The 19,630-nt window shown below is 40.0% G+C and overlaps 1 protein-coding gene across 1 annotated transcript in view; it reads right to left on the bottom strand.

Annotated features, from left to right (window-relative positions):
* Positions 1-19,630, bottom strand: part of CSNK2A2 (casein kinase 2 alpha 2) — a 47,484-nt gene that overhangs the window by 8,493 nt on the left and 19,361 nt on the right. Inside the window, exons 5-11 of the mRNA XM_006908801.2 lie at positions 16,280-16,381; positions 13,986-14,036; positions 5,566-5,625; positions 1,880-1,963; positions 1,020-1,130; positions 702-803; positions 86-186 (exon numbers count right to left, since the gene is read on the bottom strand). Coding sequence (XP_006908863.2) covers positions 86-186; positions 702-803; positions 1,020-1,130; positions 1,880-1,963; positions 5,566-5,625; positions 13,986-14,036; positions 16,280-16,381 — 611 coding nt within the window. The remainder of the gene's footprint in view (positions 1-85; positions 187-701; positions 804-1,019; positions 1,131-1,879; positions 1,964-5,565; positions 5,626-13,985; positions 14,037-16,279; positions 16,382-19,630) is intronic.

Raw genomic sequence — 19,630 nt, forward strand, 5'->3', positions numbered from 1 at the left:
GGAAAGAGTTAACGTGACTTTGGCTAACCTTTCCACTTCTGAAATGGCATAAGTTGAACCCTCTTTCTTTCCCTCTCTTACTTACTGTCCCAGGATATCGTTGAAGTGTGGATCTAGGTCTATGTGATACTTCTTCAGATACCCATACAGCTCATCTGTACCCAGAACCTTGGCAATGCGAACAAGCTGAAACACAAAACAAACTTGACCAAATCACTGAGCTCAGAACTCACTGCAAGCCAATGAGGATGCTGTACCAAGGAATTAGAGGACTTCACATCACTAAATCTCCAGGGACCAGATACAGAGCCGAGCCTGGAGCAGACAGGCAGCAGACCCAAACACACCAAGTTTAGACACATGCAGATTTCCAAACTGCCTTTAAAACAATAACACAACTTATGACAATAATCTTCTAGAAGCTGATGATTATGGGGGCATGACAATCTAATAGAGTCTAGTTTTATTAGACAAGGAGGTGCCTAACTTCATAGGCTCACTTTGGAAGTTGGGCATACGATAGCATTAAGAACCTGGTAACTGCAGACAAAATTTTGTGAAATTCTTTACCATGAAGAAAAGCTTATGTGAAGACGTTGAGTGATATTTAGTGGCTCGAGGACAGCACCCTATCAAGGGACACTCGCTATTTTCTTGGCATCTGCCCCCAAATGGCTATGAGCCAGAGGGTGTTTGCTCACCTGGTCGTAGTTGTCTTGTCCGTGGAAGAAGGGCTCCTTTCGAAAGATCATGCTCGCTAACATACAGCCCAAACTCCACATGTCCAAGCTATAGTCATACATCTGAGGAATGAAGGACAACCAGTCAGCCAAGGGTGTTACAAATGCATCTTTCTAATCTTTTAGATTAGAAAAAGAGAGCTAGCTGGGGAAAACCAGACATTGTCATTTAAAGCTGGGCTTTGAATTTATCTAAATAGACTAAACAAAAATCAGGAAAAAGGAAAACCCCTCAGGAATTATAAAAAGAGCCGAGAGGCGCTTGGCTAACAACTCTACCTGATAGTCCACGAGGAGCTCTGGTCCCTTGAAGTACCTGGAGGCTACGCGGACATTGTACTCCTGGGCAGGATGGTAGAACTCTGCCAGGCCCCAGTCTATCAGTCGCAGCTACAAATGTGACAGAAACAAAACATGTGAAAGGAGTGTTTCTAGATGCCTGTAACTTAGAGCAAGGCCATGTCACATTAGATAATTATCTGACCAAATAAAAAAATGTTAGCAAGTACACTGACTAAAACATCACAATTTCAGCAACTGCTGGAGAGGTCACCTCTAGAGCAGAGCACTCGGAATCTTATTTTCTGCTTCTTTTTTTAAAATTTAAACTATCTTGGCTTATCAGTCTCTCTAGATCAAGAGAACTAAGCTGTTAGCTTTCACTGTAAGCTCCAGGCATAACTGAAAAGGCTGGGAATACACGCCCCACTCCAGGACTGAAGCGCTGCTCTAGCTTTTCATTAACCTAACACTAGTTGATTCATTTACTCACCAATCAGGGACAACCATAATCGGATATTGAAAATAGGAGGGACCCAAGTACACTTTTAAGGCCAGGCAGACTGGTCTTAGGGGTCATCAAGCAGTAGAAACCATCGGCTGTAGTTTCTTTCTTGAGGCCCCCCAGAAAACCATGCCCGCAATAAACACCTGCTACATTCAGGGCAGCTGTCTACTTTCCTTGTATATTATGCTTATGCAAAGTAGAAACCAACACTGGAGACAGGAGAAATACCAGCATCACCAGTCTGCCAAAGAAACTAGCTTCAGTCTCCAGAAACCACCTCGGTACTGGCCAACGTGTTGTCTGCCCTAAGCCTTCCAATGAAAGGCTTGTTGTTGCCTGACTGTAATGGTACCTTTTTCTGTTGGTGATCTATCATGACATTGTGAGGTTTCACATCCCTGTGCATGATTCCCTTGCTGTGGCAGTAATCCAGAGCCTATTAGATAAGAAAGCACAGAGAAAAGTAAGCAAACCCTCTACCACCCCCCAGTGCAATCATATTTTTATTATTTGTTTGTGACAGCTTGACTTGAATACAGTCTCCCAATGGGCAGCTTACTCTCTGTAACGAAAGTGAAAAAACAGGCTTCAGAAGGCACCCCTTAATCTCTGTGCACACTATGCTGGCAGCTGGTAGACAGGGGGCTGTGGAGGGGACAGCAAAGGCTATGACAGAGGTTTCTTGAAAAGGGAGAAGGATGTGCTTCTTCAGGCTCATCTGTACCCCTCTCTCACTCACAGCTAGTAGCAACTTATTAGCCACATGGATTTAGAAATCATACATTCATCTGTTGGTCTAATTTAGTGTGTTTTAAAACCAGACCTAGGAGCCTCACTGGAGTCACCTTTCACAGTAGTTCAAATGACATGCAAGAGTCCATGTGGACACGAAGAATGACACCCAAATATATTTCAACATGACTTGTTTTTCAGATGCGTCTCAGGACAAGATTAGAGTTTCTCGGCCTCAGCACTGTTGCCATTTTGGACTGGGTAATTCCTTGTTGTGAGGAGCTGTCCTATGCACTACGGGATGTTAGCAGAATCCCTGGCCTCTACCTACTAGGTGCCAGTAGCACCCCTCCAACTGTGGCAAACCAAATATGGTTCCAGACATTGTCAACTGTCCCCTAGGGGACAAAGACTGACGTGGTTGAGAACAATGGACTAGACAGGCAAGGGTGCTGCACTGAGCATCTTTACGTGGGAGGGAGCACGTAAGCCAGAGAAGGATCCTTAGGATCGCCGTCCCAGGAAGAAGCAAAGTTTGCTTTCCCCAGACACAGGAGTATGTAGCGTCTGATGCTTTTTATATGAAGGTCAAGAACTGGCAAAACTAAAGCATGATGGTGGAGGTGAGAATATGAGAATCTTCAGAGGAGGGGATCCTGGAGAAAAGGGATCCAAGAGCTCCTTTTAGGGTTTGCATGATATTCCCCACCAGCTCTGTCCAACAGAGCTTTCTGCATTGACAGAAAGTCTATATCTACAACGTCTGATATGGTAGCCACTAGCCCCACGAGGCCACTGAGCACCTGAAATATGACTCGTGTGACTAAGGAACCGAAGTTTTCATTTTTCTTAATTTAAACACCTACCTACCTGCAGGCAGTAGCTACCGTACTGGACAGCATAGTCCTGTGTAGATTTGGGTAAAGGTTTTACTTATGTAAAATCCAAAAACTGTACACTTAAAATTTATTCATTTCATTTACGTAGGTTCTACTTCAATCTAATTTTCTCTGTTTTATTTTACAACAGTTGTAGCAAGATTCCACAGTGGCTTTGTGGCAGTGCCTTATGAAACCAGGGCTTCTGAGGACACCCCTCCCTCATTCTGAATCAGATCAGACTCTGCAACTCCGTGAGTCACTGAGCAATCACTGCAGCCTTCAACCTCACTTTCGTCTACATTTTCAATGAAGTTAAAATTTTCCTCTTCCTCATCCCTGCTTCTTCCTCCACAGAGAAAATCTAGCAACTGTTCATTCTGCTATTTTGCCTAGTCTTTGCCCAAAGGAAATTAGGACCATAACACCTGGGATGTGAAAAATACCTGACGAAAGCATAGGCCAAACAAATTCAGTTAAGGAATTAATTCTTTTGCCAAGTTCACTAGTCAGACTCCCTATGGAGTTGCTGACATGCTTTTAAATTCCTTGAGCAATTATTTCAGTTTTAAAATTTGGTTTCTGACCATGTTTTTCAAGTTTCATCTGGGATTCCATGACTCATTAGCAGGAAGTACACCCTCACCACCTGGCTGTTACGTCTAGGAAACGAAGGACATCGGACGCCAAGTGCCTGTGAAGACCCGTGTCACTGGGATGTCTTTACCTGATCTAGAACAACTGTGTTAGGTTCAAAACATTACCTTTGGGGTGCTAGTCTGCCACGAAAACCTTAATATCTTACTTTAAAAAAATAACCAATTGTGGGACTGGGATTGCAGCTCTCACGGGGTGACTGCATGGGCTTCTCTGAAAAGCACCTCCAGGAAGGGGCAAACCTGAAGTTCACAGATCCTAGCACTGCAAATCTCTTCCCCGCCGAGGCCTTCAATTCTAGTCTGGAGATGACACAGGAAAAAGGGGGATAAACCAAGCTCTACTTTCTTCACCTTTCTGATCTTACTGACAAAAGAAAAGACCCACTAGACAAAAGAGTAAACCCTTAATTCCACCTTGCCTCTAATGACTGGTTTGTGCAAGGGCTTGAAGAAAATACAGTCACTTCGTTCACAGAGCTAGTCCTTCAAATCCCTATTCTCTAAAGCTTAGCCTTAATTTAACTTGGTATTTTGTTCAAGCAACTGTTTGTAATCCCACTGAAACTCCACCTTGGCAATTTTCTTCAATAATGCCAATACCTTAGTCACCTCTATATTCTTTCGGTGGTTCTTAAATTGAGACCCACCCCCTCAAACAAACAAACAAACAAATTTTATGTCATACTGTGTCATTTATACATGCATTTTGGGGATGAGTCCATAGCTTTCATTAGATTTTTAGTGACCCTAAAATAACTTAGGAACCACTGATATCTATTCCATTCTACAAACCTTTTTAGAATTCTTTACCTAAGGATTAATCTAGACAAGGTAAAAAGATTGATTCCTCCATCAATCAGTAATGCTGGAAAATTTTAGTCTTGTGATTAGTAAGTCTCCTAGAAGGTCTACCCATCACCTCTTCCTGTGTGTCAAATTAACTAGCCAGGGATCGAGGTGTAGGCTAAAGGCTACGAGAAGAGGATTAGAAATGACAATGAAAAGATGGCCATGAATGCCTATCATCCCTGTACGCATGTCCCTCCACAATGTGACTTCGATGCTCTGCCCATTAAGAGATGGGGTCTACTTTTCCACCCTCTGAATCTAGCCTTGACCATGTGACTTGCTCTGGCCAACAAGACATTAGCAAACATGCCACGAGCAGAGCCTTAAAGTGTTTACCCACCCAGGTTTACCCTCTCGCTGCTAGGAACCTCGAGACCACATGGGAGGACGCCCAGACTAACCCCCTGAAGGGTGAGACCTCAGCTATTCCAGCTGTACCCCAGACATGTGAACGAGGCCATCTTGGGCCACCCTGACCAACTTGCCCCAGTCAAGATAACTCAGACCAAAAGACTCACTCAGATAACTCATGGAATTATAGAAATAAAAAATCATTTTTTAAGTCATTAAGTTTGGATGATTTGTTATGCAGTGAAAACTCACAGTAAGTTTCAATTAAGCAGCAAAAAAAAAACCCCTGCAAGGGCCAACAAGCGCTAGGAAGAGGGAAGTTCTAATCTTTGGCATGATGTCCCTGGTATCCCGTGACTTGGCCATCTTTCTCGGTTCCACCATAAAGATCCCACAATGGAGGCCTCAATATAAGTAAAACAAAAGAAAACAACAAAACCCAAAAAACAAACCTCACTGAATTCTCTGGGTATCAAGAAATATTCTGTTGGAATTCTCTATGTCCTTTCAAAAACTTCTCTTTTAATGAATAAGCCTGAAAAAATTCACTGTTTATGAATGCCACTTACTTTAAGTAGTTCATACATATAAAACCGGATATCAAAGTCTGTCAGGATCTGGTAAAGTTGCTGAAACAGATTTCAGAAAACAAAGTTAATTTAGTCTCACTGCATCCTGTCACCCCAAAGGATGGTCATTATTCTCTGTAAACTTAGCGCTTAAGTCACTAAAGAATCCCAGAACTGTTACTACCCGATCCGCAACAAATGGGGACAAAGACTAAAGATGTGAGTCTAATACTTTAGTCTTTACAAAGGAAAAAGAAGGAATTCCAGGGGAGAAAAACAGGTAAGCCAACTTGGATCTTTCCCAGGTGGTAAAACAGTCGCAAGATAGTCTGCTCATGAGAGAAATATGAAGAAAATGAGGTACTATAGCATTCGGAGATGGCAAGAGACTTTTAAAAAATCTATTCCTACACTCCTTCAAAATCAGTTCCAGGCTGGGAAAAAAATACTATTTCACAGGCAATATGGATGGGAACTAAAGAAGTAAAATGTTTTAGGCAGAAGAAAAATGGGGTGGTGGCGTACAATGTTAAAAAAAAAGAATAAAGAAAGAGACAGGTACTGAAAATGATGCCAAGCCAAACTGACATACAAATAAAGTTTTCATTACTGATAATCCAAAGACCCACCCACTGGGAGATTTTTTAAAATTTCAATTTCTAAGAGGCAAAATAGCATTCATGTATCCAGGTTCATTAAAACCACAAACCCTCAGCAGACACTATTATTATTATTTTTGATAATTCCAAGTGAATCTCTTTCCCCATCAGCCCAAGCAGCACTCTCTATAAAACTAATGGGCACGCCTTCATTAAAGACATTTTGTTTCTCCCTTTACTGGAAGACTCAAGCAATGTGGGGAGTATCTCCAAGGAGCAGAGGACACCGTGTACCACGTGTCTGTGTAAAACAGGGGAGGGGTGTAAAATCACACATGTGCATTTGTATCTGCAAGAATAAGATTACTAAAAAGTAATTTCATACAGACTGGGGGGGGGGCGGCGGTGGACAATTGAGCACAGAGGAATAAAGGAGTCTTTTCACTGGGTAACATTTTATATTTTAGATCATGTAAATATATTACCCATTCAAAAATTTTTTAAGGAAAACAACAAATTTGCCAAAAAACAAATTTAACATTTTCTAAGAATACCAGGACTTAGCTTCTTTCTCAAATGTCCACTTTTAAATACGTGTAATTCTCCCTCCACTTAGTAAGACTATCTGATTTCATCAAGCTCAGCAGTGGCCAGCTCAGGGCACCACAGGGAATAAAAACACACATTCCAGGAGATGCTGCTGGCAGTGCCCTGGAGCTGCTCCTCGGCTGGAGGTGACCTGGGTTGGGAATGAACCACATTCAGGACAATGGTACGCAGCTCAGGAGAGATTCACCTGGGTAACAGCCGAACGCCGAGGATTTTGTTCTCCCCCGGCACACCCCGACCTGTACATGCAGACCCCGGCGAGAGACACCATCTCTTTGGGTGTCAAATCAGCAACTTCTCTGAGAGTTGAGGAGCTTGCTCCCAGAGACGATGCCCAGTTGAACCTCAAGTCAATAAACAGGCCATGAACGTGCAAAAAGCATTTCTAACCTCAGAGGGCAGGACTATTTTCTTTCCAGAAAACAAATACGGGCTAATTTATTATGCGGACTTTGATCTGCAGAAGGCTCTCCTCTCATATCACGCAGTATCTGTAAAGTGTCTGTATAAATGATCTAAGACATAAACATAAATATCCTCAGACTGCTAACATAGGATTTCTAGCTACTCCAACTAACATCAATTTTATACAGTACAAAAAACTAGTTAAATACAGCGGTTAGGCCTATAATACATTGTCAGCCTGAAGGACAGGCTGACACCCACTCTCATTGCTCAGGAGGGGCGCAAACCACATCCGAAATATTCTGCTACCTGGGCTGACCTTCGAACTCCCCAGGGCCCGTAGGGTGGCTTCCTTCAACCTCTGCGGCTGCCTCCAGTGCAGCCCCCAGGAATCCCCGACTCTGACAGAATACCCTGCCAGCTTCCTGCTCTGAACCTGCAAGCAGTTTACTGTCCTCTGCAGTGTTCACAGGACACTGACAGCAGCAGGGTCCCCAGAGCTGACACTCCTCACTCAGGCGCTGGCAGCGACCTGAAGTTCTCAAGATAATTTCTCACTCTGTTGTGAATAAGAGGCTGCTGCCCTTGGCTCACATCCCAGAGTCCCATGTCACCGTCCCTGCGTCTCGTGGCACACATATGACGGGAGAAACTGATGCTGTGGCTGGCGGTAGTCACCAATTTAGTGGTTCAAGATCTCTGAACTTCCTCTCCCCCAAGTATTGTCAAGGGTCACACACACAACTGGGTCCACATTCTAAGTCCTCACGTAAGTACTTTAAATGCCTATACACCACGCACCAAGTATGGTGGTTCTCTGCCTGCACACCGAAGTCAGCTGAAAAAGATTTCTCTTTGATGATGCTCTACAGTCAACGGAACAAAATAAAACTGTCTTCCAAGAAAGAGAAGTACTGAGTCCAAGACAAATCAGAAAGGAAAACTTCACAAGAACCATACTTTTCCTTCATTCTTCTCAGCCAGATATGTGGAGAACACCATTAACCAACCAAACCGCAAAATGCTGGCAGGAAGTTAGCTTTGCTTACATTTTCGTAGAGTAAGTGACTTATCAAAAACAAAACAAGCCTACACTTCCCGAAAGGTGACCAAGGTGCTGAGGAAGAAACTATTCACCATCCTACCTCGGTTCCAAGGACTCAAGCACGCTGGCATCTCCCTAGAAATCAGTTCTACTCCGGGCTCATGCAAAGGGCCCAAGGTGGAAACTGCCTGAGACTTTTACTTAATCCCAGAAAGTCTGAAGGGTAGAATGCAATTTGATCAACAAACTCAGGGCCTCATTAGTCTACAAACACCACTCAGGAAGGAAGGGCCACAAGTGGGCCTCACTCCTACTGTTACATAGGACAGTTCTCCAGACTCCAGCTGTGGTCCAGCTACCAAGGCCCTGTCTCCAATGTTGCTATTTAGGAGGATCTCACACTTTAGGAAGGTCCCTAGCCAGACGTGGGAATCCCCGCTGCAGCAACACTCTGCACACAGAGCTCGTACACTCCCTGACAGACGCAGCTCAGCCCAAGCCCAGAAACCCTGGTGGTCCTCAGAGGAGAAAAAGTGGAAGGAGTGAGATGTAAGGTGGAAGTGAAACATGTTTAATGCAGTTTTGGCACCGTTAATACGTAACCCCAAGATCCAGAATAAAACCAAGGTCGATATTTTTAGAAATTTAAGGACAGAACAAATCATGAACTAAGCAAAATCAAAAATCAGCTGAAAATGTCTTATAAAGATATGACAAAATAATGCCAACAATCTATAAGAAAAGTAAATTTTTCCCAATTAAAGAGACTATATTGAATTTAGTCTGTGAACCATCCTTTCCACGTGAAACTAACAGCATTAACAAGGCCCACCTCTACGTGAGCGATTTAGAAATTCTCCAAATATCAACACAGGTCCACTGTCTTCTCAAGATGAAGCCCATGTGAAATGTCTTATGAATCTTTAAAATGTCCAAATAACATGTTTTACTTAAAACATACAGTCACTTTTATTTGTACTCTTGCAAATACACAGAAAGCTGAGAAGCATAATACGTTACAAAGAAACTATTTCTACCTCAAGAAGGTACCTCAGTTCCTTGAGACAATTCTGAGTTGGGGAGTTTTCTATAGCTATTCCCTCTAACTTGTAGAGACTGGATTTTCCTATTCATTTGCTTTGAAGTTTTGTCTTTTGTTCTAAGTATCGCCATGTAACTTTTATTATCACTTTGACATATATAAAACTTCATAACTGATGATTTCAATGAAAAATTGACCAAACCAGTACCTCTAACATAAAATGAAATATCAAAGGAAAAAAATGAGTAAGGCCATAGAAGATCTGAACTAAATTAACAAACAATATAAAAAAAAAAAATGACCATGTACTAAAGTCACAAAGCATCAATCATCAACAAATTCCAAATAATCAACATTATATATAGATCGTGTTCTCTGGACACAGTACAATCAAATTAGAAATCAACAATAAAAGAATATTCTTTTAAAAAACCAAATGGACCGTGGATCACATATTCACAAACATACAGCTAATGAAGAACATTCTAAGGATGTTAATTACTGGGAAACTTTTTAGTATGGACTCTATACTGTCTATTAGATGGCATTATGGTATAAATATTAAACTTCTTAAGTGTACTAATAGTATTGTAGTTATGTGGGAAAATGTCCTACCTAGTGCCAATGCTATTTAGGAGTGAAGTACCATGATGCCTGCAATTTACTTTAAGATGACTTCAGCAGAAAGATAGCGAAAGATAAAGAGAGGAATGTGGGGGTGATAAAAAGAAATAACTGCAACTATGACAAAAGATGAACCACCGGTAAATCTGCCTAAATAATATAAGGGTACTGACCATGCTCCTCTTTCCAATTTTCAGTAAGTTTAAAATTTTTCAAAGTATAAAGTTCGGGGAGGGGAAAAAGCCAAATCCACAAGTTTGGAATTTGTACGTTTACTTTGAAGAGGAGACAGAAGTGAGTGAGTTCCATGACCAGGAAATGAAGCTTTGATGGTGCTTGGAGTCGTACAAACTTACTGCCAATCAAGAAAGATGGAAAGAAATGAAACAAGTTGATTCGACTCAAGAAGTTAAAAGGGAAAAACAGTGAAAACCCAAGAAAGAACAGAATTAAGAAGGAAATCATAAATAAATAATGAAAGATAGAAGCAGAAACAGAATGACATAGAAAAATGAACAAAAACATCTGAGCAATAAAACCAAAGCTGGTCCCTTGAAAGTATGAATAAAAGATCTCTAGCAACACTGATTCGAGAGAGAGAGGAAAGGGAGTGAAGGTACGAATAATGTTGAGCGTACAGCATAATTAGACGCACTGAGGTTCTTCAGTACTGAGAATCCTATCAACAACTTTATGTGAATAAAATTAAAAGCAGGCAACTTTAAAAACAGGTATTACCCAAATAGCCTGAAGAAAAGATAAAATTCCAGAATAAACTATTAACCTATGGGATGTCTTAAAAAGCAAAGTGTAAACCAAAGTCTCCCTTTTACCCCCAAAAACACATCCACCTAGATAATCCTGATTTTATATAACTTGAATAGAAGAGAAAAAGCTACTTGACTTACTGTATGAAGTTAGTAAAACATTAATACCAAAATCAGAAGAACTCTACAATAGGAAATTACAGATCAAAATTTATTATCAACTGTATTAATTAAAAAATACTGAAAAGAATGGGCTGCAGGCTGAATTACTGTTGATGTACCCCTGATATTAAACCAAGGACAAACTTCCTCTAGGTGATATCTTAAAATCAGTTATTAATACACTTAACAGTAAAATGAAAAAAATTAAACTTTCCTAATAAGATGGACACGGGACAAAATAAAAAGCCTGAAGCATACTAGGACAATAAACCACTGGTTTCCCTGTTTGTGGCCTCTTATACTAAGTGGAAAAGAAAATAATTTTCCTGTCATGATTTGCTCTTCCAAAATAATCATCTGTCGCCTGATATTTAATGAATGACCTGTTAAGCTGACTAAAGTGACATGACCTGAACATTCAAAAGGGACCCCCAGTTTAACATGGCAGATCAAATGCATCCTACCTCTGCTTCTTCCCAAAGCACCTCTATAAAATAATAGTCAAAGGAGCAGGAGGGGGATTAACTCACGACTAGGAGACTGTAGAGAATAGAAGAGACAAAAACATTTGGAGGCTAGAAAACAGATGTCCAGCTGACTTAGCAGACAAAAAAAGCTGAAAATTCTGGCAACAGTGGAAGGGGTCCAGAAACGACTTCAAACTGAAGAACTACCGGAGAGCTCAGGAATCGGCGACCCCAAGTACCAATGGAAGAGGGTGAACAGAATGAAAACAGGAAAACAGCACCAAGAAAAGGGGGAGTTAAGTGAAAGTCTACATGATGCTCCCCACAGCTCTCGACTTGTGGCCAAGGTGCCAGCAGCTGGGCTCACACCCTCGAGACAGGAGCCGACGATCAGTCATCAGTAATTTCATTACTCTGAGTATGAGCAGACATTCAACAACCATGACATTTCAGATAAATGTTAAAGAGAACAAAAATAAAAACACACCAAAAAAGGAGTTTGGAAGAAAAGCAGAAAAAAGGCATGAAGAAGAAAACATAATGGGGGAAAAAAATACATTCTCAGTGAGGAAATAGAAGATATTACATAAAACATAGAACAGGATACTATTTTTAAAAGTTCAGAGGACAAAACAGACCTTTAAGATATGAAGTCTAACATCCGACTGAGTTCTAGAAAGCGAGAACAAAGAAAGAGAAGAAAATCAAAGAACATTAAAAATATTTTTCCAAAACGGAAGGACATGAATTTCTAGACTGAAAAAATCCAGTATCCAGAACAAAAGATGAAAGCAACCCATATGAAAGTGTGTCACTGTGAAATTTCAGAGTCTGAGAGTGAAAAGAAAATTCTAAAAGCTTTTAGAAGAAAAAACAAAAACAAAAGCCAGATCACATACAATGAAACCAGAATGGCCTCAATGGTAAGAGTGGAACAATCTCTTTGAAACTCTGAGGAAATTACTAAAGCTGTTTTCAGATACATATGCAACCCTCGAAAAACATTAATTTCCAATGATCCTTTTAAAGAAAACTCCTAGGGCATGTAAGCCATCAAAATATCCCCTTTTTAAGAAGCAGGATTTCTCTAGGGCATTAAAAACTGACCTTCTGTATGTTGTTAAGTCAACCAAGCAACGGTCAACTTAAGAAACACAAAATGCTGAAGTGAAATTTTACATGTGTGGCTGGAAAATAGGTAAAAATTCATTAAAGAAGCAGAGGCGTTTAAAACCGAGGGAGATTTTACTATGAAGTTCCAAGAAGACCATGAAACTTTTGTGTTAGGAAAATGTTTAGCTTCATTAAAGCCTGTCTATTTCTGAAGAAACACACACACATATATACCTTGATAAACCTGATTAATTCATAGAAAAAGTGAGGTCAGCTACATATATCAGCACAGTAATCTACCAGCTAAGCACTGCTATTGTAGTTAATAAAAAAAAATGTGCATCCCACTTTATTGAGAGTTCACTACTGGTTTTACCTTTAAGGAGGAAACCTGTTACATATGGGGAATGATACACTGTACATAAAATCTGCCTTTTGTTTTATGAGTCATAATACCCTCCTTTGCTTATTTTTCACTAACCTTATTTTAGAGTCATTTTAGAGTACCTAACGAAAATTAAATGTGAGGATAGGTTATCTTTAGGCAAAAGCATCACTCCTGACACAGTATATTTCAATTGCTGATTTGGTTTTGACCCTAACTTCCATTGCAACATAATCACAAGCCTTTTATTTACTGACATAGTTGTAATCGCATAAAAGTTCTCTAAATGTCCCTAAAAATCAACACCACTTTTGATTTAAAAAATTTTTTTCTTCTTATATGGGTTTTCATACTGTGTTCTACCATGTCTGGTATGCCTGGTCCCAAAACCTTATCACGGGTTAAAGATTTTGGCGTTTGAAAAACAATAAAAACAAATTCATGAAAAACCACCTTAAGATCATCCATGTAAAGGGGGTCAAATACACGGGGTAGGTAAAGTGGGTAAAGGGGATCAAACATATGGTAGCTGAAGGCAACTGGACTTTAGGTGGTAAACACACAATAGCATATACAGATGTCAAATGATAATGTACACCTGAAAATTATGTAATTGTATTAACCAGTTACCGCAGTAAACTTAATTTTTAAAAAGAAAAAAAAAAGATCATGTTTTTAGAACACTCCAAAGTCTAAATGAATATGTACAACAAATATAAGAAACGTAAATAACCCAGGGTAGGGCTTTTCTGTATCATTTGCTTTGTATACAGTGTGCATGAACACAAACTACCTGAGAGTTTGAATCTCATGTATTGCTTCCTTTCACATGAGCTCTGTTATCTGTTTCTCACGCCTTATCAGCAATGTAAAACTCTATGGAAATCAAAGTTAACATCCACCTAGGTCTATGCTGTCTACAACAGGAGTGTTACAGATGAGGCATTAGCTCAGACCCAGCCCAGCAGCCAGTCCCAGAGTAAGCAAGGCTAAGAAAGGTTGATGAGCAATTACATCAAGTGCAAAAACCCTAACTACTCTGCATGCTGTACTCGTGCTACGAGGTATCCGATGTGTTAAATTCCTACTCTCACCAATGACCTTCCTGGGTCCCCTTGTGTTCTAGATCATCAACAGTACTTATCACCACCTCCCCAACCCCCATTAACCATACACTAGGGGAAAAAAAAGTATATACATACCTTAAAATCTGTATTATTGATATATTCAAATACCAAAGCTGGTGTCTTTGACTGCAAGAGAGAACACAAATATTTTAAGTATTCAAATAATAAACATAATTTGCTTCTGTCACACTGGCCCACCCTTAAATTCCACTTAGATGAAAAAGATTCACTCATGGAGAGCCTATTAAGTATCCTCCTGAAATTTTATGATGTCTGTGATTTGCTTCAAAATAACGAGATGGTGGGCAGTGGGGAAGGAAGTTGGCCACCAGCTGATTACTGCTAAAGTTGGGGTGCTAGGAGCTTCACTGTATTATTCACTTTACTTCTATAAATGGTTGAAATTTTTCAAAACGAAGTTGTTGTTGTTTTTTTAAAGAGATGTATTCCCTGACCAACCTATGCAGCAGGTCTGACACATTATGTAGAGATTTATATTCTGCAGTGTTCCAGTTTGCCAGCTAAAAAAGGAATAACAGCCTTTTATCCTGGTTCAGCGAGCCAGATGCATTTTACAGTATTATCACAGGTCCTGTGACTCTATCATAGGTCTTTTTAGGATCCAAAAGTAAAATATATATGATTAGCAGTAAGCTATAATGTGAAATTATTGCCTTGGCTAGAGACCATTATAGAATGTCTCACCTTACAGAGTAGACGTGTGCCCCCAAAATCATATATAATCAAGTATTTTTAAAGCGCTATAGTTTTTAATGCAATTACTACAAAAGAGTCAACATTCCCTTGCGTAAGTACACATTTTCCAAAGTCAAGTTTACTTAAGTGAGGTAAAATAATGCTAACTGGCAGTAATAAGCTTTCAAAACTGGGAGAAAAGCAGGGGCTTAAAAGTTTATAAAGAAAAAATCATCTTGGAAATCTTTATGGCTGGAGTTTTGGTGAAAGAAGCAGGTGAGTTATCGAGGAGACAGGCCACAGTGCATGCACACAGGCCTCTGCCAGGATGCGCGGCAGCCCCGGCAGCAGCCCTGGTCAAAGGGTCCCGCACCAGCCGGAGGTGGAAAGGTTTCACGGAGGCCATCAGGCCTCTCTACAGGTTGAGAGCAAGCGTGTGTCTCTACAAGTCAGGGGATGAGGGTTCCCTGTTGGTTTTCTTCCACTTCAACTTGTTATGTACCATGTAAAACACACACAAAGTAACAAATTACAAGAACAGTAGGAGAGCTAACACTAAATTTAGTTAAACACTGTAAAATCAATCTGAGCTGATCAGAGTGGCATATACTTTTAATGCCAATCAGATAGAACCTAGCATTTAAGCATACACCCATCCTTCCTTCTCAGTCTTTTTAGGGTCCAAAATAAAATACTTTCCTCATTCTTCAGTTCAAAACACTGTCTAATCTTAGGCAAATTACTTAAACTCTGCAGACTTCAGTTTTCTTATCTATACAACGTTAAAAAGCAGATAATAACAGTATCTACCCCACTGGATCGTTCTGAGGATTGAATGATGTGACACACTCAGAATAGTGCATGGCACATAGTAACTGCTCAATATAAGTTAGCTACCACATTATCATGAGGATATCTTAGCAAAGAGAAGCAAAGACCTACTTCTTAAACAAAAGCTGTCACAGGAAAACAAGGAAATGTATGAGGTACAACAGGTGAGGAACAGAAATGGAATAACGGTATAAAAGTGGTAGAAAAAACCTTGGCTAATCATAACCGCTTACGGTTAAGTTACTCCCTGGACAGAGAACAAAAAATAAAGAGCACATCTAAAATGGCCAAAAATTAAGCATTGTTAACAAAAATATTTCAGTTGTATCGGCATATACAATGTGAACCCTAATGGTGAATGCTGAATTAAAGATGAGTATGAGAAGCAGCAAGGTCGCTTCCTCAAGGCCTGTGAGGCCGTGACTTGCCCGGCTCCCTATTCCAGGTGTCCATACGGAGATATTTGGTATTTCCCTCTAAAACCCAGATTTTCAAATGTCAGGCTAACTTAAGTGAGGTAAACTAATGCTAACTGGTAGTAATAAGCTTCAAAACTGAGAGAAAAGCAGCGGCTCAAAGGAGATATTCAGCAAACGTTTGTGAGTTGAATCAAATAACGAGGCATTTAAACCTGAGACAAGGATTTTGCCATATATATTTTTAGGTTCTGTAGAAGTGGTGGTGGCTGTTTTCTCATTGGACCACCATGATTTTTTTCTGGTGTAAATCATTCAGCAGTAAAAATAAACACAATCATTCGCAACACATAATGGTATTTCTCATTATTTTAGGTTCTGAGTCACAAACATACACTCACTCTCCCTCAACCATCAGGCACCTACCACAGGGTCCTTCACAGTGTCAATCAGCTTAATGATATTTGTTCCACCACGAAGGTTCTCCAGAATCTTAACCTCTCGTTTTATCTTCTTTTTCTTCACTGGCTTAAATACACAAGAGTAATCAGAAGTGAGACTCCCTTTGAATAAATGAAACTTTAAAACAGTGTTGGCTAATCAAATGGATATTGCACTATCTCATACACCATGTTAGATTAAAGAGCATGTCTAACTTAGAAAACAAAAAGATCGAGATAAAATGGGCCTGCCCATAAGAACTTATAAGATTAAATTAAATAATTTACAGACGTAGAACTTATGCGTTAGATCTTTAAGTAGTTGCATTTAGGGCACTTAGAAATTTTGAACACCCATGTCATACTTTAAAAATAAAATGCTTACTGGATAACTGCCAAATGGAAAATGTTATAGCTCTGAACAGCTCTATATCATGCATCTACAAATGGAAAAACTTCGACAAAATGGTGAGACACCTGCTCTTCCAATGAGTTAGTTACATGTAATTTTGTCTTCCAGGAATGAAGACCAGTTCACTGACATCAAGTTACAAACTTGTTTCCCAGCTGCTGGCTCCCATTTCCTGTCACCACTCCCATTTCCTTAATATCTAGAAACAAATCAGCACAGGGCCAGTAAAACTTCCCAACAGATCCCATTCCTATAGAAAGGTGATCAGCACAAGAGAAAACTGATCTCTGAAGCAGCAGTGATTGAAAACCTTGCTACCTGCTAACTTTTCAATCTGCTGGACAGAAAAATTAAAGACCTTAATCAGAAATACTAGCATAACATGTTATCATTTCTTATCTTAAATGAGCAAAAGAGTATCAAGAAAAAAATAAGCACATCATGATCAATTGTTTTATAAAGCACTTAGCACAGTAACTGGTACATAGAAAGCACTCAACAAATGTTAGCTTTATATTTTCAAATTTTTAGTAAAAAATCATACTTCATCCACACAAAATTCCTATGTAATAGAGTCAGCCAAGTGGAGCTATTTGCCCACAGTCGCACAGCTAATAGTAGAGCAGAGGCAGGAATCAAATCCAGACAGCCGGACTCTGCAGGCCCCACTCGTAGACACTATACTTTCATTTCCCACATGTCGCGACGTCACTAGTGTAACTAAGGAAAAGGAGTGTCCTGTCACATAGACACTGGTAAAACAGCAATGACAGAGAGATCGGTAGCTCTGCCATGAAACAAGATTTTAAAAGCCTGTGTCCATGTATGTGGTGGTGGTGGCTGGGGGGGCGGGGCAGTGTAAATACACATACGCCAGAGAAACCTGCCTCTGTCGCTGGTCACTAAGCTATACCTTTAAACACACAACAACACAAAGAGGGAAATTATGACACAGAGCGTTTACATCATCTACAACCAGGTATACAACTGGGAGACTGGAATCTAGCTGCATCCTTCCAAGCCAGCTGCCACCAACATGCCCACTCCACGCTGTCAGGGTCCCCAGCACAGCAGATCTGGCTACGGTGTCTCTTCCTCATCTCCATTTAGGAATGTTACTCCTCATTCCCTTTTTCATAATTAGGGAGGCTTGATACTTTGGAAAAATGAAGCACTCAAACATGAAGTACAACTTGATTAAAAAACAGCCAAAGAAGGACATACTACAAAATAAGGAGCCTGTAAGTTTCAAAAAAAAAAAAAAAAAGTCAACGCCACGAAATGCACATTGAACAACTGTTCCAATAAAAACAATACGACAACTGAATGGAACTCATGATCTGGGATTTTCTTCTATCCAAAGAACATTGTAGGGACAATTGGTGAATGCAGATGGGGACTGCAGATTCACTAATAGCATCATATCAGTGTTAATTTCTGATTTTTGGTCATGCTGCTGTGGGGTTATGTAAGAAATTGTCCTTGTTTTTAGGAAATACACACTAAAGTAGGAATGACTGCAATTTACTCTCAAGCAATTTAAAAAAAAACATGTAAAATAAATATAATTATATACGTATGTACATACAATATGTGTATGCATATGAAAAAACAAGAACACAAATGTTAACATTCGAGTAATCTGGGTAAAAGATAAGAACTGTTGCAACTTTTCTAAGCCTGAAATTATGTCAAAAAGTTCAAAGAAAAATAAAAGCTGGCTACCATATCTATAAAGTCAGCCAACGCTACCAGCATATTCAATGTAAAAAAATTCTAGAGTTGTCATCCACTACTGGAAAGCAATTACAGATCCGTAGGAGTGGTAACGGGAAAACAAAAAACAAAAACGAGAAAACCACCAGTCAGAGGCTTGTATACACACCAAAAGCCCTCCCTCTCCTCCCGACAGTGAATCAGCACAGGGGTAACCTATTAAATAAGTTGCTTTTACGACAATGCCTCATACAAAGCTTTGCTTTGCTCTCCTGTTATTCAGCAACAGGTCGGGCAGGGACATTGTTCCTGGACAAACCAGCTAACGTATTTTTCATTATGTCTAAAGGTAACTTACTGAGCAAGTAAAGCATATTTTGCTGCTCAACTGTCACCTGTTCAACAACTTCCCAAACAAGAGATAGAGGACAGGAGGGCAACAGAAGTGGCACAAGAGTCACACAGCAGCTGGAGCCCTAGCATGCTGTCAAAAGACCGAGAGAGACTATAAAAACGGAAAGTGACCTGTGGCCCGGGACATGCCCCTCCAAAGCACGGGCACCTATTCTCTAAAGGAACCAGGCTACAGGTAACTTCCTTTAGCCTCGACTTATTCCTCTGAAACTGGGAGGTGCTCCAGATGCTAAAAAACCAATGAGCTCCCAGGGAGTGAAAGTAATCAGTATAATCTTACAAACGGAACTGGTCAGAAAAGTTAGGCTTTATAACGGAGGACCACTGCACCCTAAGGAAAATTCAGATCATAAATTTTATAGAAACAAGGATACGCGGAACCTCTAATCCAGTGTTTGTACTCAACCACCACCAGTAACACAAAGAAGATACATACATTTTCCATGACAATCATGATTTCATCTCACGTGCCAGAAAAAGTCTCTCCCAACTAGGGTTCATTTCCTACAATTCAGAGATTATCTGTTTAAGATTCTAACTGAATCAGCTTAGCTGTTTTCCAACCACTCCACCATTTTTTTAATTCAAAGTCTAGTAGAGAAAATGGCAAAGAACTTAAAAAAAGAAATTAAATATTAAATCATGTTTCAAAATAAATGAATTTTGGCACAAATCTAAAGAAAATATTTAAAAGGAAAAAACTCATTTAAAATTTTCTGTGTCTTTTCATAAGGTTTCTGCCCACATGTAGAGTTCCAGCTATTCAGGAGAAATTTGTTCAATGTAATCCAAGAG

Source organism: Pteropus alecto, unplaced genomic scaffold (assembly GCF_000325575.1).
Source record: "Pteropus alecto unplaced genomic scaffold, ASM32557v1 scaffold123, whole genome shotgun sequence".
In the NCBI taxonomy this organism is placed as follows: domain Eukaryota; kingdom Metazoa; phylum Chordata; class Mammalia; order Chiroptera; family Pteropodidae; genus Pteropus; species Pteropus alecto.